Raw genomic sequence first — 26,594 nt, 5'->3', positions numbered from 1 at the left:
ATAATGGTCCAAAATGATGATGGACTTTACCTTCAACAAAAAGAAAACAAATGTGGCATGTGGAAGGCCTTTAATCAACAGAACAAACTTACACCTGTAAAACTCGGCTTTATGGACTTTTCATACAAAGAAGATTACTGGTGAAACAATGACGGGATTTATGCTGAACCAAACATTAGTTTGATCAGCAGTGAAGGTGACATGGGTGTTAAATGTACTGTAAAAATGTGGGGCTATGGGCTCACTGTATGTCCTTTGTACTGTGTGAGGCCATGGTGTTCTTGTGTGTGACCGTATACCGTAGAAAATAATTCTGTGGTCATTTGACATGATAAAGACTGAAATATGTGGCTGTATGTATGTGAATGAACCCAGAAAGTGCCTGTTCTCCCTCTGTGTTGAAACTGACTGAATGACAGTTTATCATTTTGCACCTTGATCAGATGATAAAAATCATGCCATTATTGCCAAGAAACTTCTTTCAGGTAATTAATTTTTTTGCAAATTCAGTTTTCTGATTTTTATGACAAAATTATGACAATAATTAACCATTCATATCTATGTACAGTAAGCAAACCAATGTCATCAAAACATATATTTTTACACAGACTGGACTAAAGGATGAAGCTAGAAGTATTCTATATTTTTCTAATGGTGTGTTAGTCTATCTGTTAGCACTCTCTGACTCATCAACCCTGTTTGTGACACTTGCTGCTGAAGATGTTAATCTTTTAAATACTTCACAAATATATTATTTCATTTGAAAAGAAAAAAAGTTAAAATGATTCCCTAAAACAGCTGGACACAGAAACTGTGCATTCGTTGGGGACTGTTTTCAGTAGCGGATTAATACATATTTGGGACTAGCGAATATTTACAGCAGCTGGACAAAGTGGGACTGAGAGTGATAAAATACAGTGATTATGTTCATCATAATGAAGGAAAATGTCATCCAGTGCAACGGTGTGGCTCACTTAAGTGTTTTTAATGAAAACAATGGAGCTCTGTCACACAGCGGAATTAGATATATCAGGATACACAGACGATATGGGTTAGTAGGATCAAGTCATTGTTGGTTTAGTTTAAGCTTATCCTTTAAACGGATTCATAAAGTAAAATAACAAATTATATACAAAAAGAAATTAGTTTTGTCAGTAAAATGTAAAATAAAGATACAATAGAGCTTCTATACAAACTCCCATTCAGTGAGAGCTTTTGTCCCTCTTGTCAAAGCTAATAAAGACTAAACTTCATCTAACATGTTTACACAGTGCGAATTATCAATGGAATCATTGTTTTTCTATGAAGCGGTGAAACATGGGGACTAGTGTGGATGCTTTGTTCCATAGATTTTGTCGCAGTATTCCTGATTCTTGTTTGTGAGTGTTTATTAATGCTTAATTTGTCCTTGTGTGTGTATGTACATGCATGTGGGTTCTGTGTGTGTGTGTCCATGCATGTATGAATTATCTCACCACATTGGCCTGCCTGGCCTCCTCTATGTAGTGTGTGGTGATGATGATGGACACTTTCCCCGTCTTCACAATCTCCACTAGATGCTGCCAAATCCTAGAAAGGAGACGGAAGAAACAAATTACATAACACTTGACCCGCTTGCTAATAGATTTTTCCTAAAATTGTAGCCTGAAAAAGCTCATAGCTTTGCCAGCAGTAGTTTGGCTGCCAACCATCTGATCTGATGAGGCTTTGTGGTGCTATTACACAATGAGACTGGAACAACACTGAGGGAGGGCAGCATGCTTTCAAAAAGGTTTCTGGACTTGCTTTTCCAGAACATATGCATAAATGTTATTGTTAGTTGTTGTGAAGTTGTTATACGGAAGCCACCAGCCATGTTTCCAATTTAGAAACGCCATTTTGAAGGATTTAGTATAAAATGTTCAAACTCTAACATGAAAACTTGAGGTTCCAACATTTGCAATACTGACTGAGTGTGTTAAAGGTCCAGTGTGATTTAGTAACATTTAGCGGTGTAGTTGTTGATTGCAACACCCTAGCCTCACCCTCAAGTTCTAAGCATGTAGGAGAAACTATGGTGGCCGCAAAAAAGGCCCCATCTAGAGCCGGTGTTTGGTTTGTCCAATCTGGGCTACTGTAGAAACATGCCGGACTCTTTAGAAGAGGACCCGCTCCTTCTGAAGATAAAAACAGCTCATTCTTATTTTCCGGCCATTTTGAACTTGTACTAAACACAGAGGCAAGACTTATCAAACAATCTGAAGAGAAAGTACAGCCAACTGCATTATCAGTTAAGTAATCTTGATTACCTGATAGTAAGTACAGGCAATCTATTGATATGATATCAATATTGTGATATAAAAGATTTCTACTGAGCATTTGGTTATCGATTAATCACGTTACACATTTTACATTACAGTGATGCAATCTTCTGAACTTATTCAACCGGTCCTGCTAAATAAAGTCTAATTTCTTTACTCATGACTCCATATCACTCACTCTTACAGTAGTTTCAGTAACAAGTTAACACAATGTCACTTCATATCCTGTTATGTTTGTTATGTGTCACCCTCGTCTAAGTAAGTTTTCTCTTACTTTTTACTGTCAGCCATTACAGTGTAATTCATAATGTAACTGCCATCAAATGCAATGAAAGAATTGTAAGGACTACCCTACAACTAAATTCCCTACATGTTGTTAATTACTACTGAGAGTATTGTTAATATATAATACTTATAGTATGAGGAGGACAGACAGCGTTTTCAGTGAGAGCAGCTCACACATGGAACAGTCTGCCAACACTTATCAGAGATTTTAACACATATCGCTAATTTAAAATCAGGTCAAGATCAAGCGTGTGACCATAACTTATTCAAATAACCGTTTTTTATGTCTTGTTGTCCTTGTTTTTAAATCATTTATGTGTTTTTAATGAGTTGTGCTCTGCTATATGTACAGTATTTCTGCTGCTGTTGTGTCTTTTGTAGTTGTCATTACAGCTGCCCAGAGAGACTGCAGTTGGAAATTAGCCAGGATGGATAAAGTGGCACATTACTGTAAACTGCCCCTGTAACATTAAGTGGTATAAATAAGTTAAATCAAATGTACGTAAATCTATTTTGTTTTGTATGTTTTTATTAGGTGATGTGAGAAAATGACAAATGTTCTTATGGGGCTGGACGTTTCCAAGAGTGACATAAGTTGGAGGACACAGTGGAAAGAAACAGCTGTGTGTGTGTGTGTGTGTGTGTGTGTGTGTGTGTGTGTGTGTGTGTGTGTGTGTGTGTGTGTGTGTGTGTGTGTGTGTGTGTGTGTGTGTGTGTGTGTGTGTGCGTGTGTGTTACATACTTAGCCCTGAGCACGGGGTCCACTCCGACTGTCGGTTCATCCAGGATGAGCAGCTCGGGATTCTGAAGCAGAGCCGCTCCCAGAGACACCCTGCGCTTCTGACCACCACTGTAACACACACAGGAAACAGGTGAGGAAACAAAAAGAAACAAACTGGGCAACAAAGGTGAATCTTCTCCCACATTCCTAGTTGATTTGTAACTGATGATCCACCTTGGCGCTATGCATGCCGCTCACTCCTGAGGGAGGTGGTGTGGAAACCTGCAAGACTAACCTGCCTGACAACATGCAGGGAAACAATGAAGAAGAGAACGAGGGAACTTGGGAGGAAGGGGCATTTTGAAAAATTTACTTTATTTTATTTTTTATATTCTTATTTTTTATATTAATAAAAAAAAGATCAAGTATCACAAATTAGCTTACTGCTCATACCTTGTATTAAAGCCAAATAAAAGAGAATGATATGAAGAAGTATGCGCGCTACATGGTGTGTTCATTCATACAGGAATATCTTTCACACTATGTATTGTGAACAGTTTCAACAACCTGTGTGTCACGTAAAGCTGCAGCAGAACAAGTGAATAAAAACCACATTAATTCAACCCACCTTTAATATAATGCTGAAATAAAACACGAAGTTTTTACAGCAAATATAGGAGTTTAAGTTGCAGCTCAGTAACATGACAGGCTGTTACACCACACAGGACATAAATATTACATGAACTGCTAATGAAAGCTTGTTTGAGGGGCCTCTTTGGGAACAGAAGGGTCTTTGTAACGAGTCAGGGAGGTGACTCAAGAGCTGAAACAAGAGATGCTGACTATTCTTCCTCCAATAACCGCAGGATCAAAAAAGGGCTATAAACCCCTTTTATTGATCTTTATCGGTGCCTGAGAGATTGCAACAACACTGTCAAGTTTTCTCTCACATCTTACAGGGAGTAAAGAGATCCAACGGAAATTTTTGGTTTAATGCCAAATATTCTATTTTTAATTTGTATTGCTTGATTGTTTCCTTTTATGGCTTGGTAACGAGGCTTTTTGGTCTTTGTACAGCATCTTCCTCTGTGGAAAGAATAAGAATGTGTGCAGCTGATAGTTGGAAGTTCAGCTGAGTAGAAAGTTTTTCTTCTATAACGAAACAGCTACAATACGACCTGCCAGAAATCCTAGCAGCAGGAACTGACCAAACAAGGCTGTGCAGATATGATTAGTTGTTCAATGGGACGATAAACATATTATTCTACCAAACAGGTCACTGGTTAAAGCTCAGACTTGTTGGTTGGTCTTTGAGGAAACTGACATCCTTGCTTGCTGACATTTATTTTGGTGTACAGGTTAATATCTAAAAAAAAATTAACACAGCACAAAGAGGAACTGCTTTACAGCATACAGTATAAACGACACAGCATACAATCAGCAATAAACTGGCAACTTCACATGATGTTTCCTCAAATGAAACTTTGAAAGACAGGTGGACCTGATGCCTACACAAAAGAATGCAAACCTGCGTTGCCAGATTGGGCGGATTGAGACTGACGGGACACTAAGTTCATGTCAAGTCATTTATTAGCCTACAAATAAGGTAAAACTTCTTTATCATTCAAATTATTAGTCACAAAGTCCCTCAAAATCTGTTTCTTATAAGTGATGTCTTGTTCCAAAAAAGTTTAATGATACAATTAAACTAATAAAACAGAAGACAGGAGGAACGTTAAGACCCTACACTTAATTTTTCATCTTGTACTCTGGTCTGGCCAAATTCCTTCCGAGCACACAAAGACAAATCCAATATTGAGGAAGAATATTTTCTCTATGACTGTAAGGCAGGAATACTCAGAAAAACTAATATTACATATTATTGGAGCTAGCATTAGTTCAGTCCATAGGGAACCAGATGGGCACCAATTCGAGTCCAGCATGGTAGCTGGAGAGGGGGCCAGTTCCTCTCCTGGGCATTGCCGACAGCGCTCTTGAGCAAAGCACCAAACCCATCACTGCTACATGGGTGCTGATAAGCGGCCCATCATTCCACCATCTCTCCACATTTGCATGTTGATCAGCCCTCCGTGTGTGACTGTATTTCGGGCCTGTGTGCAAAAAAACGGATGCTCTCTCTTTATTTGACCTTTGCTCGTCTGCTTACCAGACAAAGCCATATTGTTTTATGGACATTGGGTTCAGTTTACAGTTTGTGTAGGAGAGAGGGATTATGTTTGTGTGTGTTTGCACAATAATTCATTTAATTCAGGTTTCAAAGTCCACGTCTGCAGACAGCTATAAAAACACATTTTAGCTCACTTCATAAATTGGCAGTATCTAGGCAAATACTGCATATGGCTTCAGTTCACCACACCTGGGATATAACACCTACACTAAGCACAAACAGTCTTAAGTTACCTCCTGCAAAGAACTGCACAAAGGGACAAAGGATAGTAGTCATATCAGTATTCTTTCACCATCATTAGATTGCTGAAAATCTAACAATACTGATGTCCAATTGGCTAATGATTCACAATGTTGTCCAAAGTTCACCTGCAGCAAATTAAAGAACTTCAGATGAGTGCTTCCACAAACAGCTTCCGGTGTGAATACAGAATCCAAAGCACTAACCTCTTTGGAGAAACTCAAACTTCAAATCACTTCATATTAAACACATTCTGTCGGCTACTACATGTGTTTATACCTGAGATTTCGGACCAGGCTGTGCTTCTGAGGTAGATCCAGGAAGTCAATGAGGAAATCCATGCGTGCCTTGGTTTCCTTCGACGTCAGGCCATGGATTCGGCCAAAGAAGGTTAGGGTGTCACCGATGGTGAACTCGTTGTACAACGCCAGCTCCTGCAAAACACATCGACAAAGTTTTAAAAGGTTGTGAAGTGTGGCTGTTTTATCACAGATGTCACAGATTTATCAGTGAATAGAGGTGTTGCTTGAAACTCATATTTGATAGAAGCATTTGTTTTTAGTTACTGCAGCTTTTCGATCCCCGCATGGACCTTCATCGTGTACCTGACTTTACTCCACAAACATATAATGTTTAATGTTAAGCACAAGCGGCTGTACAAGGTATTCAGTGCTGCCTTTCAGTACCCAGGCCTAGTCTTCTGGCATCTCTTCTATTATTCCTTTTTTTTAAAATTGATCTAAAAAAATTAAATGTCTAATGTGTATCACTAAATTCTTATTATAACCTACTGTTCCACCACAAAAACGAAATGTTCCAGCACAGCCCAGGACAAATACAACCAAAGATAAATACAGTAGATTTACTTTAGTATTAGTATCTGTTTTACTTCACTCTATACCCTGCAGATCTGCCTCTGCACTGCTGCCTTCTGAGCAGTCATGCAGAGATCCTTGACTTTCCATTTTCTTAGAGTACTTCCGTCAGTGAAAGGATTACTGCCCACATTTCTAGAAAAACATTTAATCTTGAAGGATTAAGGGCTTAAATAATAGTCCATGTGCACATTGTTTTGTAACAGGAAATTAATAATATATATATATATATATATATATATATATATATATCAGACAACAAAAGCCAAGTTCACCACAGCGGTACAACAGTTGCACTCTGGGGACCAGAAGAGGTGTCACATTTCCTCCTCCCTGAGTCACAGATCACGTCCTACAGGGACCAATGCGACGTACAGGTTACACACAGGAGGACACAGGCCATGTGTGTTATCAGCCTCATCAGTTATCCAGTCTGACAGTAATGGGAGACACTCGGGTACAGGTCACTCACTGCAACAGAGGCTAAATGAAAGAAGCCCCTGAGCAAGGCACTTAGATTTGAGGGTCTAATTAACAACTCCTTGATGTGAATGTTGGGGAGAAGAAAGACAGGTTCCTAAAAAACCTTCATTGGGCAAATTTAGGGTTTAAATGTGGAGCTGAGTGAGTATTTGGACTTAATGTGAACAGAGGAAGGAATTTGACTGGGAAAAAGCAATATTTAAGACTATTAAACTACTTAATCCTTAATGGAATTTAAGACAAGAACATGTCAGGAATGTGTAGCTTTTCCAACTATTTCAAGGGCCTTTTGGTTTGAATGAACATAATACACATATACCCTTTAATGTGTGAAAGATATATTCTAAGATGTCGTATTTACCTGTGGCATGTATCCGACCTTCCTCCCTGGCACGTCGTGACCAGGGAATGCAGGTGGCTTCCCCAACACAGAGATGTGACCTCGTGAGATTTTCAGAGTTCCCACGATGCATTTCAGGAGTGTGGTCTTCCCACACCCACTGGGCCCCAACAGGCCATAACTGCAACACAGAACGAAGAGCATTTTAGATCAAACAACTTTACAGCTAGTAAAGCTGTGACAGTCTATATTTAGTACACAGCGTGTTGTTGGATTTGATCAACCTCCTGGCACACAAACACACCATCACAACTCTAACTGGGATGTTCAGTCATTATAAATGTGAACTGAATGGAAACTAGTGGATTTTTGAGAAACTGTAGCTTCTAGTCAGACAGTCAGACAGACATGGAAGGAGGTTAAAGAGAGGACATAGACACTTTCTGTGTAAGCACCCAAAGATAACCAGATGCCCATATGAGATAAACCCAACCATGACCGCAGGCAGTGTAGCTACAGTACATACTAGTGCTTTGAAGAGGCCCTAGGATTAGATTGTGTAAGTTACTAACAAACAACACAAAGCAGCACACGTTAACTTTACCACCATGTGCTACATTCATGAATTGTTAAAGTTGCAGTTGGAGTTACAGTTCATGTTACAGTTGGAGCAGAAAGAAAACAAAACTATCATCAATCAGTCTGCAAAAATCATCATCTTCAGTTGGAAACTTCTACAGGAATAGTTTGAGGTTTTGCTCTCAAGACTGAGATGAGAAGATCGATACCACTGTCTGTGTGTTCAAGCTTCTCTCATACTGTACGCTACCTGCTCAACACCAACCAGCAGACAAACACAGTTAGGAGCTAGCTGGTGAACACAGTGGATCATTTAGCAGCTATAGAGCCAGATATTTCCCTGAGTAGCTGGTAGAGGCCAAAAAAGAGCTAAAAGGAGAGTGAATGTTGATCCATCATATACATATTGATACATGATTCCAAATGAATACTAATCTTACTGGCTGTGTACATATAAGTTTATAAGGCGATCGATTGTTTATACCTCGCTACCCTAACTGGCCAACAATATCTTATTACATGTTTAAGACTGGAGCTAGAACTGGGAGGTGGCTGGCTTAGCCTAACTTAGCATACAGCTGACCAGAGGGGAAACAACTAGCCTGTCTCTGTCCAAAGTTCAAAAGTCTACCAACACCTCTAAAGCTCACTAATTAATTTATTATATTTACTTTGTTCAATCTATAGGGCTACACAAACATGTAAAAATGTAAAAAATGGTTTGATAGAGAGAGTTATGTAGCGTAATTTCTTGACACTCAACAATTCTCAAGAAATAGTTACAGTACATAACTCCAAAACCACATATTTCTACATTTTTGTTTGTGTACAAATGATACATATGAGATACAATGTGTAAATTATTATTATTATTATTATTATTATTATTATTATTATTATTATTATTATCAATACAGTGTTTTAGTCTCAGCTGACCCACTGATCCCAGAATGCTACATGTTCTGACTTGTATTTGGGCTTCTTTGATAGTTTCCTTCTTGTGTGATCAAAATTGGCAAACAAGCAAAGCTTTACAAAGAAACCTTTTGTCTTTGAGTCTGAGGAAGTAATGGAATTTGTATGTTTACTTTCTACAGTTTAAATTTGTCCACTTATCCACTGGAATATAAAAAAAACCAACAAAACAAAAATGAAAAAGAAATTAATGTACATTGTCAGAAGAATTATTTAACTAACTAACTATAACTATGCTGGCCTTTTGTTTAAAACCAATTTGTGAAAGTCAGTCAGTAAAAGGGTCTTAATGTAATATTTGTATTAAGCAAAAAAAAAAAAAGCAGATCACATGCACAATGTAACACAGCTGCTAGCTGTAACACTATATCAGCTTTGTCATTCAGCACATTTCCAGCCTGTAATGAAAGTAAGAAAAAAGCTTGTGTCTTGACTTTCATACTCATCACTTCCCCATTGTTTCTGTCATCAGAAAAAAAAACAGTTTAAGAGCCTAAACTATTTCTGACTCAAAGTTTTTTTTTTCCTCAATCTTCCTCTTCCAGCCTGTAACGTGTTAACCTACATAAATCCTCTCTGGTGAAGCACACGTGCAGAGAAATAACAGACGACAGAAAACTACAGAAAAAACAAACTGTGCGCATTGTGGATTTCAGTTCTTCTATGAACTTGACTACAGGAGCTGGACTACAAAGCAATAAGTACAGTAAAATTATTTGTAATGATGTCTACGACCCTCAAAAAATGTCCTCCGCCCTTTGGGGTTTCCTGCTTCAGCTTTAGGAAGCCAAACAAGGTTGATTTTTTTAAAGTTGACCTGGCAGTCCAGCAGGAGATTGAAATTTTGATCAGTCAGCAGATACATGACAAAGGAAAAGGCGAGTAGACTAGTTTCAGCCAGGTCCTGAATACTTCACCCACGAATGATAGCCTCATTTGCATGTTGAGAACACATCTGCTGACTGGGAGGAGAAGGACAAGTCCATTGTTTGTGCCTGCTCAGTGCTACAAGGGGAGAGGTGGAGGTATAAGGCTTAAAAATACAACTTACAGTATTATCTTATTAAAAGATAGCTGTAGTTATATTATCAGCCTTTTCCATACTTCCTCCCATTTCCTTGATTCCCTACCAATGCGCTTTACACTCTGATAAGAATTTGTTTTAAACCCAGGAAAAAAGTATCGAGGAAAAGAACAGATAGTGGTAAACAGATACATGTCTTATAAGTAAAGGAAAATAGTCTCAAATTGCAGCCATAATGACAGACTTGAGCCCATACACTCACACACTCACATTTGTCCCTGCGGTACAGTCAAGTTGAGGTTGCTGAGGACTTTCAGTTTCCCGTACGACCGGCACACGTCCCGGCACCGGATTGCAAAATCCTCCTGACCAGCAACCAGAGAAGCCTCCAAATCAGCCTTCATATTTCCTTCCTTCAGCTGAAAGAGAGGACAACACTTTGTTAAACATCAAAGACATTCCTGACGGATGCCTGTCTGCAGATATTTACTGATTATTTTCAGATTTCACCAAATAAACTGAGCAGATGTGACACGTGGACAACAAGGCTGAGAGAAACCATATCACAGCAAGAATAATAATTCATGAGATGATGCACTTGTCCTCCATTATTTACAATATGTACATACAGTATATCTTAATCACATATGCACATACTTTATAAAGGCTAGTGATAAGACTTTATACAGTAGTAGGTGCTCTGTGTTTAAGACCAGATGCCGGGCTGTTTCACATGCATTTTTAGAGCTAAAGAAAGTACTGAAGATGAAATACTGTTTGCAGGAATATGTAGTGCAAGCATACGTACACTCTTCCTCCAAGAAAGAATGTGTTATATGAGGAAATATCAGTTAAATAATGTCAGCTTGATTAAAATGCTTCAATCTGAGGGACATTTGTGGTTATTTTTAAACACTTTTTACACTTTTAGGTGTGGAGTAAACTTGACTTGGTGTAAAACACATTTGACAATATTACTGCAGTGAACAAAATGTCCTACGAGTGGCTTACTGGTTTACAACCATAATATACTCCACTGACCTGCTGTAATCAATTAAATATACAAGTTTAAACGAAAGGCAGCTGAGGGACAGTAGAGAGAGAATAATGTCATCTTCTGCTTTCTGTTGTGGTTTTGCAGTGCTAAATAGAAAGCTTCCCCAAACTGCACCTAAAATGTATCTGCTGCAGTTTGTTTTAGTCTACAAAGTGGTTCCAAGACCATTACTGTTTCTGTACTGACAATGTATCATCAAGACTGATATTACATTATATATCATATCATAAAAATGATTTAGGGAATTCATAATTCAAATGTTATGTGCTTTCAAATTCATAGACGGAGGGTATGAACACATGAGCAAACTCTTTAAGATTGGAGAGGAAATTGCCGCTTTGCACTGCTGAACACAATGAAAGTTTTTTTTTACTGAAAAGCTTTCTGAGAAAAAAATAACTAACTTTATTCCTGCAGAGGTTTGTAGCTTTGGTGGTTTAAAAGGCTTTACTGCAAGTGTTCAAGTGGCTGAAAGAAACCAGATTGGTGTTTTTTCAAGAATGCAAATAAGGGAGAAAAAACTTAAAACCAAAAGTCCAAGATGAATCTCACTTCTGGCACAACAACATACCAACGCTCTCATACTCTGATATTCCTGGTGGCTTCCTTGCATCTTTGTCAAGCCTCAGCAGACAAAGTATTTGGGTCGTAAAACAATCCTTTGCCCAGTAATCTCTAATAACGGCCTTCTTTCACGGGTTTCCCCCACTCGCCAACTAACTCCCTCCTTTAATCCAGTATCCCTCATTTTGCAGTGAGGAGATTAGGGAGACTGCATTGCGTAATCTGACGCATTTGCTTGGGCTCACCTTTGGCATTGTAGCCTATATCTGCAGAATACACACAAAAACAAATCTCACCCTGGTTCTGTATGAATTAGCCTGGAGGCTGCGATCAATCTATCAGTGGCATCTGAGATAATGCTTGAAAAAAAGGATAAACTCATCTGCAGGAAAACGCACTGACAGCAAACGTCAGCTTGATGGAGGATAAAGCAGCAATCTGAGCAAACACTCACCCTGAGAGAAGAGGGAGGCAAAAGTGAGAAGTGGAGAGGATGAAAAAGAGTGAGTCCACAGGCTGAAGACAACTAAGAAAGAGCAAGTGAACATCAACTGACTCAAACTTCTCAGCCCATGTGATTACAAAGTGGAAGAACAGGTTCAGTTCTGCCGGCAGGTGGAGAACGGATGCTTACCTCGGAAGAATACCCACCTAACACACACACGCATTCATTCATACACACACACACACACACACACACACACACACACACACACACACACACCCTTCTACACAGCCTGTAACAGGTGGCTTTTTTAAATGTAAAGTTTTTTTTTCTAAACAAAATAATCTAAAAATTGTATTGGCACAAAAACAACAAATATTTGATAGTTACAGCTCCACAAATTCTCAGATTATATTGATTGTCACTGTTTCCTGTCACAAACTGTATTCTAAATTAACCCATCTGACATCACCTTGGGTTCTGAACTTGTGATTTTTTTCATTTTAAGTGCTTGATTATTTGATCCAAATAGAGAATTGTTACAAATAGTAGTCTCTTGTAGTAGTTGCAGTCCCATCAATGAACAGCCTATAATTAAAGAAAGCACCACACTGTGCCTCTGCGGGCTCTCCTTTGATAAAGACCTCAATCAGCCCAACAATGCCTCTCTTTTGATTTACACTCGGCTCTGTTGATCAGGAAAAAATCCTACCTTGCCTGCCAAGTTGTTGCCAACTTGCGTCACCACCAAGGGGAAGAAAACGAGCTTGACAGGCGCGCTCAAATCTCTCCGGATTCAGCACAGACCAGGCGAGTGATACGCAAACTGTTAAAGAATGGCCACTGTGGGGGCTATTTATAAGCTGAGCCTCGGTAGCCTACATCCACGGACCGACCAGCTGCTGCACTTTCACTTCTCCCTTTTCACATCAGCGCGTCACACAGGATGTGAGCTCTGCAGCAGCAGTGCGGGTGCACGGCGCCCCCTCTCTCACCCCTTCTCTCCCAGTTGCTCAAACGATAAAGCTCATCCTCCCTAAACCCAAATGTGTAGCTGAATGCTGTGCAAAAAAATAAAAAATAATAACAGACACCACTGAGGTTGCTGCGCTGGTGTGCATCCTGCACAGTTTCTCTCCATCTTGCTGCAGCGGCGCGTCAGGGAGCGGAGAGGCCCGCTGTCAACAGACGGTCTCAATCCGGAAGGTTTTCGCAGAGAGAACATCCTAAATGGTATAAAAGCATCTTACCCTCTCCTCCATCTCGGTGCAGTCTGCAGGACCGGCCGTCGCATCATCCCGACCGGCAGCCTCCGCGGCCATGGCAGCAGGGAGAAGGGCGGACCGGGCAGTAGGTCTCTGCGAGGAGAGACAGCGAGAGAGAAGGGGGAGAGAGAAAGGGGGATAGATGCGCTATGGGACTTCTTATATTGAAGCAGGGCCAGTTGTTCTCTCAGTTTTAAATACTGACAGTCGAGAGCAGCCACGGACTAAGAAGATAAAGGATTTGGGGGATTTTCTCATCTGTTCACCTGTATAATTCATTGTCAGCCGCAGAGTGAGTCTGTAGCCGCTGTGCGTGCTGCAGATCACATGGACTAACCTGTCGCTGTAGGGGCTGATGCTCTACTGCATACATATCCATTGTGACATGCAATTTGATATGACGTGACTAGGTTCAGCATCTTTCAAAAGAAATAATTTGCTAAATGTTTTGTGCCCTTTTTAATTTTGACTTTTTTAATTTCACCCCAAGGACAAGAAACTCATCTGGAAACAAATTGAAATTCCCTCATTTATCATTATGCAGACACGTTAAGATTCAGAACAGCAGTGGAGGAGGCGACTAATCTCCATCTCATTGAGCATAGGGCCTTCACCTTCAGTAGTATGCGTCCGCCAGGGGTCTTGTTTGGTTGCATTTCCCCTTTACTTCCTCAAGGTATGAAGATGTATCAGGTTGGTTCATCTTCAGAGAAGTAGAAAGTTCCCACCCTTCCATCTCCCCCTCTCTGGTCAAAACTCTGCAAAGTAGATTTATGAACAAATAATTTCACCATTCCCCTTTGCTGTCATCATCATCATCAGCATCATCATCATCATCATCATCATCATTATTAATTTCTTGCGATTGTTTTGTTGTGCATCTTTGTCTCTGTCTCTGTCCTTCTCCCTTTACCTATACAAATACAATTTAACTGAATTAAATTGAATAATTTCTGAATTATTTTCAAAATATGGTTTGAGATCATGGTGCAGTTCCCAGAGAAACCACAAGATGGAAGCACAAAACAAGAGATTCATTGCTACTAAAATCAATGATGATCAGTGGTTAAAGAGGGGAAAGCAAATAATTTACTTGAGTACTGAACTAAGCATGTTGTTAAGTGTCTATCTGTTCTTCAGTTCAGGCTCAGCTGGTTTAGGAATGTACCTTAAACTAGCAGAAACAACTTTGGACCTTTATAGGGGATTTAATGTTGTGCATGTGTAGGCTATGACATATCAACAACAACACAGCACAATATCACCTGTAATAGCTCTTTGTCCCCAAGAGGAAATCTAAAAAGACCTGATGAGGAGCCCCTAAACAAAAGGCGCACAGTCGATTAAGCGTGTTATTTTGTTTTTATAGTAAAACTTAGAGGACGGCACGTTTAAATGCTTAAGTGTAGACGTACAATTAAGTGTTTTTGTCTTCTTGGAAAAAATTAAGACAAACAGGCATCAGTGACGTCCATAGTTGTAATTAGGTCAAACAAGAGCAGGGTGTAGTTGAAGTGTCTGTTGCTGCTGCTGGCTGCACCTGTAAAGAATAATGTGAGGGGAAATGTGTGTAAACTCTTTTAATTGCTTTTTATTGTGTCATTGTTTTAATGCTTTGTCTTCTCTTTGTCTCTTGCAAAGCAATTGGCTCACTGCTCATTAAAATTTAATTGGACATGTATTAAGCCAGTAATGGCTATAATCCAATAGCGAAGCAACATCTTGCTATCATCTTACTGTTACTCATTCATGGTGCTGGGCCCAGTCTTTGCAGATTCATCATCATTTTATTGCCTTTAATCGATAGTGACAGCTGAAAAGTGACAGGAAATGGGGAAGAGAGAGGGCAGAGACAAACCCAGCTGACTCTATCCAACACCTCAGCTTCATTATTTCATCAGCACCAGCAGAGTCATCAGCCACCACCACCATGTGTCTGGAGTCCATGGGGGGGGGTATATATATTATATGTTCAGGGCAGACACCCCCGATCACAAAACTCTCCCTGTAGAATTCAAGCGCCAAAGACTTTCTGTTAAGACTTCATCACATCACATATCATATGTTATAATAAATAATTATCTATACTCAATAGTCTCTCCTGATTTAAATCTCTTTAATCAAGCTATTTATTAATTCAGTTTCTGCTTGTTTTGGTTAGCCTATATAAAGTGTCTCTTGTGAAAGGGGCTTTAAATCTGATTTATTACTATAAGAAACACTTGTTGATTGGGTTTCTTTCTCAGAAAAACTGAGCGGTGATGTGAAAACCAGCTTATGGATGTAAAACGTCATGGATGTCTCAGTCTTGTGTGCCTGAGACACTGATCCTAGGACTGATTATATTTATTGATGATATCTGATACTACTGCTGCCACGATTTGTGCTCTATGTCCCACTGGGGCCACAAATGTTAAAACTTTATCTTTTTTCTTGCTTCAAATATCAAATGTTGATGTCAAAGGTTAAAAAAGTCTAAAGGGATAAAAGAAGATATAATTTCCTAATGAGACTGCGTGATGTAATTGAATGTATTAAAGCCCTGACATAAACGGATTTACGAGCTTTTAATTGGCTGTTGCATCAACCATCTATGGAGCAGGACTTTGATATGTGGCTCCAACTTGTAATTCCTTTAAATGTCCACAGAGGGGCAGAATGGATCAGTTAAAGTAAACTAGCCTAAGAGGGGGGGGGGCATGCATGCACAGGAATGAACAGATGGAGGGAGAACGACAGAAAAGAGAGGGTTGTGTGTGTGTGTGTGTGTGTGTGTGTGTGTGTGTGTGTGTGTGTGTGTGTGTGTGTGTGTGTGTAAAAGTCAATGAAAGGAACACAATGTGAATGTCCACCTCATTCAGTGAAAAGCAATTAATTGTTCCAGGCTCACAACTGAGCAGAAACAGGTCTATTTATAGCTATTTATAGCTGTCTGTGGCCTCAGTGGCCTGGAGTATTGTTTAATCATTCAAACGTATTGAGCGTCCACACTTTGGTCAATTAAGCCATGAGAACCACACTGTCTCTCTCTCTCTCTCTCTCTCTCTCACACACACACACACACACACACACACACACTGAGTGCAGCAGTCCGGTTATCCAACCCAATTTATTTGCCGGATTGTTCTCCCAATCTAGAAATAAAAAGCCCAAAGTGCGCGTTGCCTAATTGGGTGAAGGGTTGAGGAAAATCTGTCTGATTAGCCCTCTCCAACAGACGGGGATTAAGCTTTTAGTCTGTAATTATTATAAAGCATACGTCAGCAGATATCCACCCATTTCAGACACACAGGAGCGGAGGGATGTCCTGCTAGGTGGCTGCAGCGCTCTGTGTCAGGCCCGCTCAGACGTGGAGACCCAGGAATAGGAGCAGGATCAGGAATATCCTCCTGAGTCAGTGCCACGACGCTGACACACCACAGTCGCCGGCAGGGCCGCCTCTGCTCCGATAATCAGCATCCTATGCTATTCTGCTCAAGATGGCGGTGCAGGCAGCGGAAAAGGACGGAATAGTGAGTATTTGGGAGCTTCGGGGGAACCAGGGCGGGTGTTAGATGTGCTGGTATTTAATTTCTGTGCTGAATGGCCTACGGATGTGATTTAAGCGCACCGTTATGTCGATTATCCGCCGCTTATTTGTAAATGCGGAGCGCCGTGCGCAGCGCATTCACGGCGCAAGGCGACTCCTCTTTCATTCCGCGTTCAACCGGGGGAAGAAATCCAATATGTTGGTGGTGAAATGTACCGGCAGTGTGTGCTCACCTGGGCCGCTCTACCGGCGCTATGAATGTGCGAACTTCCATCGCAGGTGCGGGTTTATGAGGCTAATTTGGCACATGGCTCGCTACTGGAGCCCCGATAACAACATGACAGGTCCGCTGCCACCTCGTCATTGTTGGGAAGAGCCGCATGCAAGGCCACACTGTGTGTATATAAACAGGCCTGCAGCCTCATGTTGGCTGTTTAACCTGAGCCAGGCCGGTTTATATCCTACCTGATGAGCGATAAATGACAGTTTGCGTCCTGTGTCTTTTGTCACTGGTGTTGAAGAATGTGGAGGATGACCATCTGAACGACTCGCTGGGGAACCCCGGACTCATCTCACCTGATAAGGAGGATCTATCACGTCTCCTGGTATGAGAGATGCCTTAACGGTCTCTGACGTGTCCTTGTTTGATCTCCGGGCCGTGCTTAATAAATTCAATGTACTTTGCATAGACGGTGCCATTCAGCGGGCGCATCCGGGGCGGCATGCGGCCGGGGAAGAAGATCATAGTGATGGGCATTGTCGACCTGGAGCCAGACAGGTAAGATAACACTTAACAATGCACGCACACACACACACACACACACACACACACACACACACACACACACACACACACACACACACACCTTATCTGGAGCCTGGCTTTATCTCACCACAGTTAAATGAATTTCATTCATGTCATCCATATGCATGCTGAGTGATTTTGTTCTTAGGCCGGTCAGACTTGCACAGCCACTCCAGGATACACTGAGTAATGCTGGGCAGCAAGAGAGAGAATGGTGGCTTCTTAAGTATGCAGAGACAGGGCGTTCCCTAACCAGCAGGGAGAAAAAAAGGGGGGAAAAGGAAAGAGGAGGAAAAAAAAGACCCAGTGAAGCAGACTTGTTTAGGGTGTGTCCTTACCCTACATGGAAACTTGTGTTAAACTTGGAAGAAAATCCTCCCCATGACCTCATCATGTTCAGTGGCTGAGGCTGGCACAGTTTTCATGCCAAAGGTCATGTGAATGTCCTGGATGACTGAGCTGCTCCAGGGTTCAAAATACACAACTGTTTTCCGTTTGTTGCAAATTTTTTTTTTTACTGTAATCATGTCTTCACACTCACACAAAGCTGGTTGTGTGTGAGCAGCCCAGCTGTAGGGGATTATGCATAATTAACACACAATTGGTTACACAGCAACAGCAGAATTATGCATTATGACTTATCCCAGATTAGTTGCTGGACTCATATGCTGCCTGTCTGACTCCTCAACCCCTCTTTCCTTCCTCCCTCAGCTTTGACGTGAGTCTGATCTGCGGGCGTGACTCAGAGAAGGAGGAGCCCCCATACGATGTTGCCCTGAAACTCACCGCCCGCTTCGCCGACCGCCAGTTTCTGCGCAGCGCCCGCATCTCTGGGAAATGGATAGGGGAGGAGGCGTCCACCGCCTACTTTCCCTTCATCCCCGATCAGCCTTTTAGGGTAAAAATCGTTTTTGTTGTACTCATGACAATTTCCCATGCCAGATGATTCTGGTACTACATGTTCACAAGCAGGTTTGGGTTGAGAGTCTTTGTTGGTTCTTGTTGAACACATGAGGATTGTGGGATGCTCTCTTTTGGTCCTCCTGCAGACCAGTTAGACAGTTACATTTAACCCAGATCTCACTTCCTGGCCATTATTTCTATGATTTCATTTGTGATTTGGCCCCACAGACACAGTCTTACAACAAGTAAAACTATATCACTTAAGCCATCTCATTTCAAAGTGAAAACAAAGGTGACTCTGCTCATCAGGTGTGTCTATAATTGTGCATTGTGAAAGTGTTTGCATGTTGTGTAGCTCCTGTTAGAATAGTAGATCAATGTTGAACCTTACAACAGAAATTAGGAGTAATAACTTTTATTGGAGTCATCACATCTGCATCTACACAATTACCATGCTAAGTAAAATGTTATTATTACCAAAAGGACTGTTAGCCAGCCTATGAAAATGAGTCTCATTGATTTACAGTGTTATAAAGTGTTTTCATAGCTGGTTTAAAGGTCCAGTGTGTAACATTTAGAAGGCTCTATTTGCAGGAATGAATTATACTGTTTATAAGTATTGTTTCATTAGTGTATAATCCCCTGAGGAATCTAGGAATAGGATTCTTCATGTTTTTGTTAGCTAGAATGAGTCGTTTATATCGACAGAAGCCTGCCATGGAGTCAGGAAGGACAAACCAAAGATAGGGATGTTCACACCAAAATTCACGCTTGGAAAGGGAGGGTGAAGCGAGGAAGTTTCACACCGCTAGATGCCACTAAATCCTACACACTGGACTTTTAAGGCCAATGGTGCTACATGAAAACATTTAATGTACCATGCAAATAAGGTAGTTAACATTAGGTGCGAAAGGACAACATACGTGCAGGCTTTTTTGAAATCTTTTTCAAAGCAATTCATAGTGTTTGTGCTTGTGTGCGCCTGCAGAATGAACACCCTGTTTACTCTGACGCCTTTAGATACCTGGCCATTATCTATGTGAAGTAGGTGTGATTCTCAGATTGTTGGTTTTCTAGCAGCGTTCCACAATCTATCAACCGCTTGTTTTTTCCAGCATTTTTCAATTTCATTTTCCCATGTATTTTGTTTGGAGGTTTATAACATAGAGATGTTAAAGCAATGATCCATACAATGTACACTCTATTGTGAATAATACTATTATACGTACACTCTCTCTCAGACCCAATCCTAGCACCAGTTTCCCCCCAATTTTCTGAAACCTTATAGATAAAAAAAACCAATGAATCGATTCATCCAAAAAACAACATAAATGCAGATTTATTGCTAACGGAAGTAACTGTTCATATCACCCCTAGCAGTAATGTGATTTATGTGCGATTCCGAGTAAATTGGTTACAATCCTGTCGTCAGGATTACAAGTAATCATCTCTGGGAGAGATAATCACATGTTAGAACAGAAATGTTGCAAATGTCCCCGCAGTATAAAAATAAGAGACAAACAGGAAATGTTTTTCATGCTACATCATAGCCATCTACTGTAAATACAGATTGTATCCTGTGTAGTGGTCTGTTAACTGCATTAGGGTGAGCATCAGCTGTTTGTGTGTTGAAGGGAGTGGGGGGTTGAGCAGCAGCACATATGCATTATGAGTAATTCTAAAAGACCTGAGGACTTGCTAGCTTTGCAATCATATCCGCTCTAATAATTCTGAAAATGCACATGAATAATGCATATGGTGTTCATCAAAAAATAGTGGACTGACCAGCTTTGAACAAGATAATTCAACTCTTAAGCGTATCAACATTTATACTAAGAGTAGAAATCTCTATACTAAAACTGAAGACACAACAACCACCATGTTTGGCTTATTTTTAGAAGTGATCCCTGCGTCTGGTTATGTAATCTCAGCTCCCTGATAAAGTGTCATTGTTTGTGGTCGAAGCGTGACCAAGCAGGTCAGCACAGTCATGACTCTGTCAAAAGCTGGGGGCTCTTGCGCAGATGGCTTCCAACAAACTGCCTCATGAATTCAGAGGCATGTGGACAGGCACATGATGTGCTGTGGTTTCAGAGAAGGACGGTGGGTTTCTTTGACTTCATGGAAACAGTCTGCTTCAGGAAGTGGGATCACACCTTCAAGTTTGTTTTCTTTGCTACAAACCATAGGGAGAGATGTTTACACTGATGCCTTTATGTTTTTGGCTTGTTGAGGTCCACCATGTGCAACTGCAAGCAAAAGTGACATGGACTCACTGTTTTACTTATTTATCAGCGTTTTGGTGGTTTGTTACATGTTAAACACATTAGCGGATATTAGCATTAATCCAGATTGTGATTTGCACTTGTTATATAATAGACAAACAGTATCTACAAACAGGATTAGCAGATAAAATGTGAACAATCCTCTCAAGAAACCCAAAATCTTTGTGTTTAGTATTTATGTGTATGTATTTAGTTAAAGCTGCATTGATAAATGTTTCTATATTGACAATAGTTTAGTAATAACCTCTAAAAACCCCCCACTGTACACTACCTGCCCAGCTCCAAACCAACAGCAACTAGTGAACTCAGTGGGACATTTAGCAGCTAAAGAACCAGATATTTCTGCAGTGCTTTTCATCACAAAACAGCGAAATGGCTGCTGCCACTTTTGATGATTTGTGTCATCTGGTCCTCACCTCCTTCTCTCTATTTTCCCTGTCTTTTTGTCCATCTTTTCTGTCTTTCCCTCCCTGCAGATTGAGATCCACTGCGAGCACCAGAGGTTCCGGATATTCGTGGACGGACACCAGCTCTTTGACTTTTATCACAAAGTAAAATCGTTGGCCTCTATCGACACAGTACGAATACAAGGAGATCTACAGATCACCAAGCTCGGTTAACCTAACCCACTCTTCCTGCTCTGCAAGTCGCGTGCGAAGCAAGGACTCGATCACAGATGACCACGCACACATATGCGCCTGTTACGTCATCATCCATAACCCATCATGCAACACTACAGCAGCATAGCAACTGGAAAAAGGCTCCGGCGGTGACAAGTTTGAGTTCTTCTGCTATATTTCATTCACTTCTTTCCATTCCTCTATTTGACCAGGATCTGATGTGATGATGCTTTGAGGGTGAATGTGTTTGCTCCATTTTCAGGTTTTTCTCTTTGTAGCCCCAGTTTTGTCAGATCAGGGATCTCACGGCTTATTAATAGCGCGTTCATTTTTTATGTTGAATACTTTAAGGATGCTGAGATAGAGGCAGGTGTGGAGTACTTTCAAGGATGGAAAAATAATTCAGATGTTATAGAAACCAGTTACTCAGGAAATATCTGGCACTTAGCAGCTAACATGAAAGCAAACTGATGCTTATGGGTAAAAATCTGGTGACTGATTACATGTTTTAATTCTGCAACTCGTGACCTTTTAGGATAAACAGGAAACACACACGTTGATTAAGCTAAAAGGAGACACTGATCATAGTTTGAACTTTTCCTCCAACAACAGTGATTAAATATGGTGTAGAATTTCTGCAGCATTGGACCTGAGCAGTGATAAGATGTTCAATCTGAGCCTTGACTCATTCCCACAAGGGCAGAAACATGATTTTTCATATCAGATAAAACTGGTTTAGAGCTAAATGTTGCAGGTTGTTTGACTCGTTGAGATTTGATTTCACTCAACCCAGCTGGATGCGTGTTTATTGTTGCAGTTATGGTCTAAAACTCAGTCCTCTGACCACAGTAGAGCGCAGTCTTACACCCTGTTTCCTGAGTGCTGATGTATCTCCAATTCCGTAAGGCACTCCCCTGCCCTCCCTTGGGTTTATCCCAGTTGTCATGGTAACACGCTGCAGTCTCACCGACCTAAATACCCCAAAATGAGGATTATATCATGACAAGATGTATCAGAAAGCATCCCATACTGTACACTGCATGTGTTGGTATTTTTAGTGATCACTGCGGTCAATCTCCTGTAGAAAGAAAGTCCTGTGTGGGGAACAGGAAGTAGAATTAAGACTGTGGTGGGCTAGGAGAGTGAAGAAATGGCTTTTAAATTAGTTTGAAAATTGGACTCTGCTCTCTGCTGTCACCGAACACATCTGTCTCATGCAAACCTCCTCTGAATTGTTTATTTCTAAAACAATATGCAACTTGTTCTCAGACTCACTCGCTTCGGTACATATTTAGAAGAAGTTGTGCTGTCAACTCAAACTAAAATCCAAAACCTTCTGTCGCATTCAGCAGTCAGGTAGTTGTTTGGAAGCAGGATCAGATCCTAATGGTATTTTGAATGTATAGTATTCATGTTTCTACAGTAGCATAGAAGATATAGTGATGCACAAAAGTATTACTTAATGTCACAGTTTTTTGGTGGTATGGCTGGTGCTGTTATGGTCCATATTCAGTCCTGCAGTATGTCTTATGTGTTTTATGGCGTTAGTGAATCATTCCACATCCTCAGCGTCTCGTCCACACTGAGCAGAAAGACGTTATACAAGCATCCAGGAGGTTTTTTTACAAGTCTAATACAGTTGTGTCTTAAATGCATTACACAGTTTTCTATAACTGTTTCCACTCTAGTAGAGGTTAGCTGCAAAGCAAAACTCACAGTATTAAGAGTATTATGTCTTATGTTACAATGTTTACACCTCCTACAGTATCAGTTGAACACATACAGTAGAACTAGCTAAGAGTTTCACTGCGTAGATTTCTGGGTACCACTTTCTACTGTAATAATGGGTTTATAAGATGTATCTTATGGCTTCTTTAATGAATAATGTTTTACTTAAGAGCTACTTTTGGGGTGGCCACATCTAAAGTGATGTTACAGATGATAATAAATCATCAAAGTTTCCTGAATTTCTCTTTTTATCAAAAAACTTCAAGTCTTCGATTGTCAGTGTAGTCTATATGAAAAAGACAGACTTTTCAACCTGTCAACCCAAAAGTTGTCCCTATTAATGAGTTATATGATCTGTAAAACCATGAATCAAGCCATCATTTACAACTAATAACCCCTTTGTAACTCCCTAAATGGTGAGTTATAAAGACATTAAATAGATGACGTCTCTGAAGACAGATGTTGTAATTCATATCAGACAGAAACTGAATGCATGCTCTGCTGTGTCATGGTTCGTATCCACTTTTTAAGCAGCTCGACCCAGTGAAGAAGCAAAAAGTAGTTATTGGTAGATTGTCTCACAAGGCTGCACAGAAGTACCATTAAAATCTTGACATTTTTTACATTTAACAAGCTAACGAAGGTTTCCCTTCACCTTTTTGCTGCTGTGAATTTGGAGTAAGCCATGACATCTGTGCAGAACAGTTGCACTGACTTCACTGCAGGGCACTCGGTAATTGATGCTCACACTAATGAAGCTTTCTGAGCAAACGTTTGAAGAAACCTCTTTGTTTAACATCTCATTACTGTCTGTGCACAGTGGGCTGCAGCTGTGTGCAGCATTCAGCAAAATACAGAGAGTTTGCTTCCCATACATGCATGCACTGAGTACTTATTAGCTCCTTTCATGTAGCAATAAGGTTGCTGCTGCGAGACGGACTGCTCCGGAGCAGAACTTGTTTTCTCCTGGTCTGTCAGACAAGGTCTTCCTCAGCTCCTTGTTTTCGCTTGGCACTGCGCTGGTTTATTTTGGACACAAACAGGAAATGAGGACAGTTCGGTATGAGAGGGCAGTGAGGAGTGTAGTTTGAAAGGAAGTGAGCCAGTGCGATGCATTATTACCCCAGTGTTACAACAGAGCAAATGTGTACAAATAATGTGTAATTGTGGTGACAGGGTGTGTTTTTGGATGCTGTTTTTGTGTTCTTTCTATTAACCGGTGACCATTTGTAACGCTACAGTTTCCTGTACAACATGTTAATATGCATCATGTAAAGAATATGACAATAACTCAGCCGTGTGTTTCATGGACGTGGAAACTAGTGTGTTAAAGTGTAACACATGTTCATGTTTTTGGCTCCTCGGCTGTCACACATGGAGCCGAGCCGGCCGCAGTTAGCAGCATCGACAGCGGCGGTGCTGCTGCTGCTGCTGCTGCTAGGAATTACGGGGGAGGGAGATGAACAATTCAAGACTTCCTGAATTAAAGGGCTCGAACCAGGGAGCGTTTGTGTGTGTGTGTGTGTGTGTGGGAGCTGAGCTGTGTGTGTGTTTTGGCTCAACACAGCACAGTTTAACTCTGCATCAGCAAATAGTTTTTTGGACTGTTGTGGGTTGTCCAGCTGTGTACGAGCACAGTGTGTTTTAGGTTTTCTGCACAGCTGGATGATGAGCTGATGGTACTTTAGCTTACTTACTGGTACTGGTGCACTTTAAAAAATGTGTTGGTGTCCACCTAAGGGGCTCGCAACTGCTGAGTATTCCAGTATAAAAATCAGTTTCGGTACACGTGCTTAGAAAACCTCAACATGTATTGTGTTTCTTCTTGTGTTACACAACAGGTCCCAGTTCCTGATCTCCTAATGATCCCGCATATTTTGAAGAACAATCCTGGGAAATAATCATTCTAAAAACTACTATTTTAATTGTTCTCCAACCCTTTAAAACTGAAAAACTGAATGTTATTCTCTTCCTGATTGTAATCTGATGATAAATACCCAGGTGGACATGCTGTTCATGTTCACCTCAGTGATTTAGAATCCATTCTTTATTAAATAAAAATAAAAATAAAAATAGACCACCCGTCCTATCGTCAGTTAAAACCCGAGGGCATCTGAGAAACAGTTTATCTGACCCAGGTCTGTATGCTACCCCTGTTTTTGGACTTTGGATGTACATATTTACGAATGTGGTCTCTCTGGCTCTGTTTTTACATGAGGAATACCAAGCTGAGTTACAAGCAGAAAGCATTTTGTTGTGCATGTAAGCTAGTACCTGGCATTTTGTATACATGAAAGACTAAGGTATTGCCAGTTTTCTTTTGCTCCAGTCAAGCATGCTGTTTCTTTTTTTTCTCATCTACTGTATCAGGTGTGTTTCAAGGGCAGATTTCCCCTTGTGGTTGCATTTTGTTTTCCTTTGACCTGTTTACCTTTATAGCCTAGGATTCCAGTTTAGTATTTACCAAATTAAAATCTTTGAAAATGATGACAAACAAAGCAAGATTATGGACTAAAGTATATAAATCATGTTTTCCCCGTGACTTTTAATAAATATAACAACACAATGATTTTCTAAAAAGTGCTAAAACCTGCACTGTTGTAAGAGCAACTACATCATGATGTCCATTTACAGAATTAAGTGTCCTCTGAGTAGAAGTAGGCTGATATTGTGTGGTTGTACAATCATTATGATTTAATATTTATTACAGTGTAACCAGCAGGGTTGTGTGTGGTAACGTCATACCTACTGTATTGGTAACGTACTATTTTATGCTGTTTATATGAAGGCATCTTGAAAAGTTTTTTTATAATGATGAAAGTGTTTCTGTGGTTCTGGGCTCTGACATGTACAAATATTACATATTGTACTTTCCTGTATGACACATAGGTAATGTGTGAAACGAGTATTGGAGATTATTTTCTTTTTTTAACAGCAAAACAATGCTAACCATCATTTTGTGTGTTTTGGGATGTACCAAGTCTTAAGATCACCAGGTTGTTGGGTTCTGAAAGTCTTTCATGTTACCAAGTATCATGTTGGCCCCCTCTGTTGGCTGTTGGATCTGCTGTTTTTCAGCTGAGCAGCTTTTTTGTGGCGAACATAAACAGGAGCACTTGCATTTACAACATGTTGCAGATTTTTAAAAAAAGAAGACCCTGATTTTGTGTCTCATTAAGGATGTGCACTGGACCAGTGTTTAGAAGAAGACAGTACATTCCACCATTGTGTTAGACCTCTAACCTCCAAACGTTTGTTTCCTTTATGCTTTTGTAAAAACAGCTACTTTGCAAACCAATAAACTTCTCATCTTGGAAATGTTCTTGTGCTCAGATGCTCAACACTGAATATTCACACAGACAACAAATAAAACAGGTGGCTAC

At 40.4% G+C, this 26,594-nt stretch overlaps 2 protein-coding genes across 5 annotated transcripts in view; one reads left to right on the top strand and one right to left on the bottom strand.

The window, feature by feature from the left end:
* The window catches only part of abch1 (ATP-binding cassette, sub-family H, member 1), a 32,925-nt gene extending 18,826 nt beyond the window's left edge, over positions 1-14,099 (bottom strand). Inside the window, exons 1-7 of one of the 3 annotated variants that reach the window (XM_051420466.1) lie at positions 13,956-14,099; positions 13,327-13,434; positions 10,281-10,429; positions 7,454-7,613; positions 6,014-6,168; positions 3,328-3,435; positions 1,476-1,569 (exon numbers count right to left, since the gene is read on the bottom strand). In XM_051420466.1, the coding sequence (XP_051276426.1) occupies positions 1,476-1,569; positions 3,328-3,435; positions 6,014-6,168; positions 7,454-7,613; positions 10,281-10,429; positions 13,327-13,434; positions 13,956-13,997 (816 nt within the window). In that variant the 5' untranslated portion in view covers positions 13,998-14,099. The other 2 variants (XM_051420474.1, XM_051420481.1) reach the window with 2 other exon arrangements.
* A 2,330-nt stretch (positions 14,100-16,429) lies between these two features.
* LOC127375060 (galectin-related protein-like) lies at positions 16,430-26,529 on the top strand. 2 transcript variants are annotated; one of them, XM_051420880.1, is made up of 5 exons: positions 16,430-16,856; positions 17,386-17,475; positions 17,560-17,648; positions 18,387-18,573; positions 21,340-26,529. In XM_051420880.1, the coding sequence occupies exons 1-5, from the start codon at positions 16,821-16,823 to the stop codon at positions 21,481-21,483; spliced, it is 546 nt and encodes a 181-aa protein (XP_051276840.1). In that variant the 5' UTR covers positions 16,430-16,820; the 3' UTR covers positions 21,484-26,529. The 2 variants fall into 2 exon arrangements, with proteins under 2 accessions (XP_051276840.1, XP_051276849.1); XM_051420889.1 differs by having other exon boundaries at positions 16,431-16,853; positions 17,392-17,475.
* Positions 26,530-26,594: the final 65 nt, after the last annotated feature.

Source organism: Dicentrarchus labrax, unplaced genomic scaffold (genome assembly GCF_905237075.1).
Source record: "Dicentrarchus labrax unplaced genomic scaffold, dlabrax2021, whole genome shotgun sequence".
Classification (NCBI taxonomy): domain Eukaryota; kingdom Metazoa; phylum Chordata; class Actinopteri; family Moronidae; genus Dicentrarchus; species Dicentrarchus labrax.
Note: the sequence above shows the minus strand (reverse complement) of the source record. Positions and strands in the feature narration are given on the sequence as shown.

Excerpts from the sequence above, each read along its gene's own strand:
- LOC127375060 (XM_051420880.1), top strand. The coding sequence starts at position 16,821 with ATGGCGGTGCAGGCAGCGGAAAAGGACGGAATAGTG. Across the intron at positions 16,857-17,385 it reads CGGAAAAGGACGGAATAGTG|TTGAAGAATGTGGAGGATGA; the intron begins AGTATTTGGGAG and ends TTGTCACTGGTG. Across the intron at positions 18,574-21,339 it reads TCCCCGATCAGCCTTTTAGG|ATTGAGATCCACTGCGAGCA; the intron begins GTAAAAATCGTT and ends CCCTCCCTGCAG.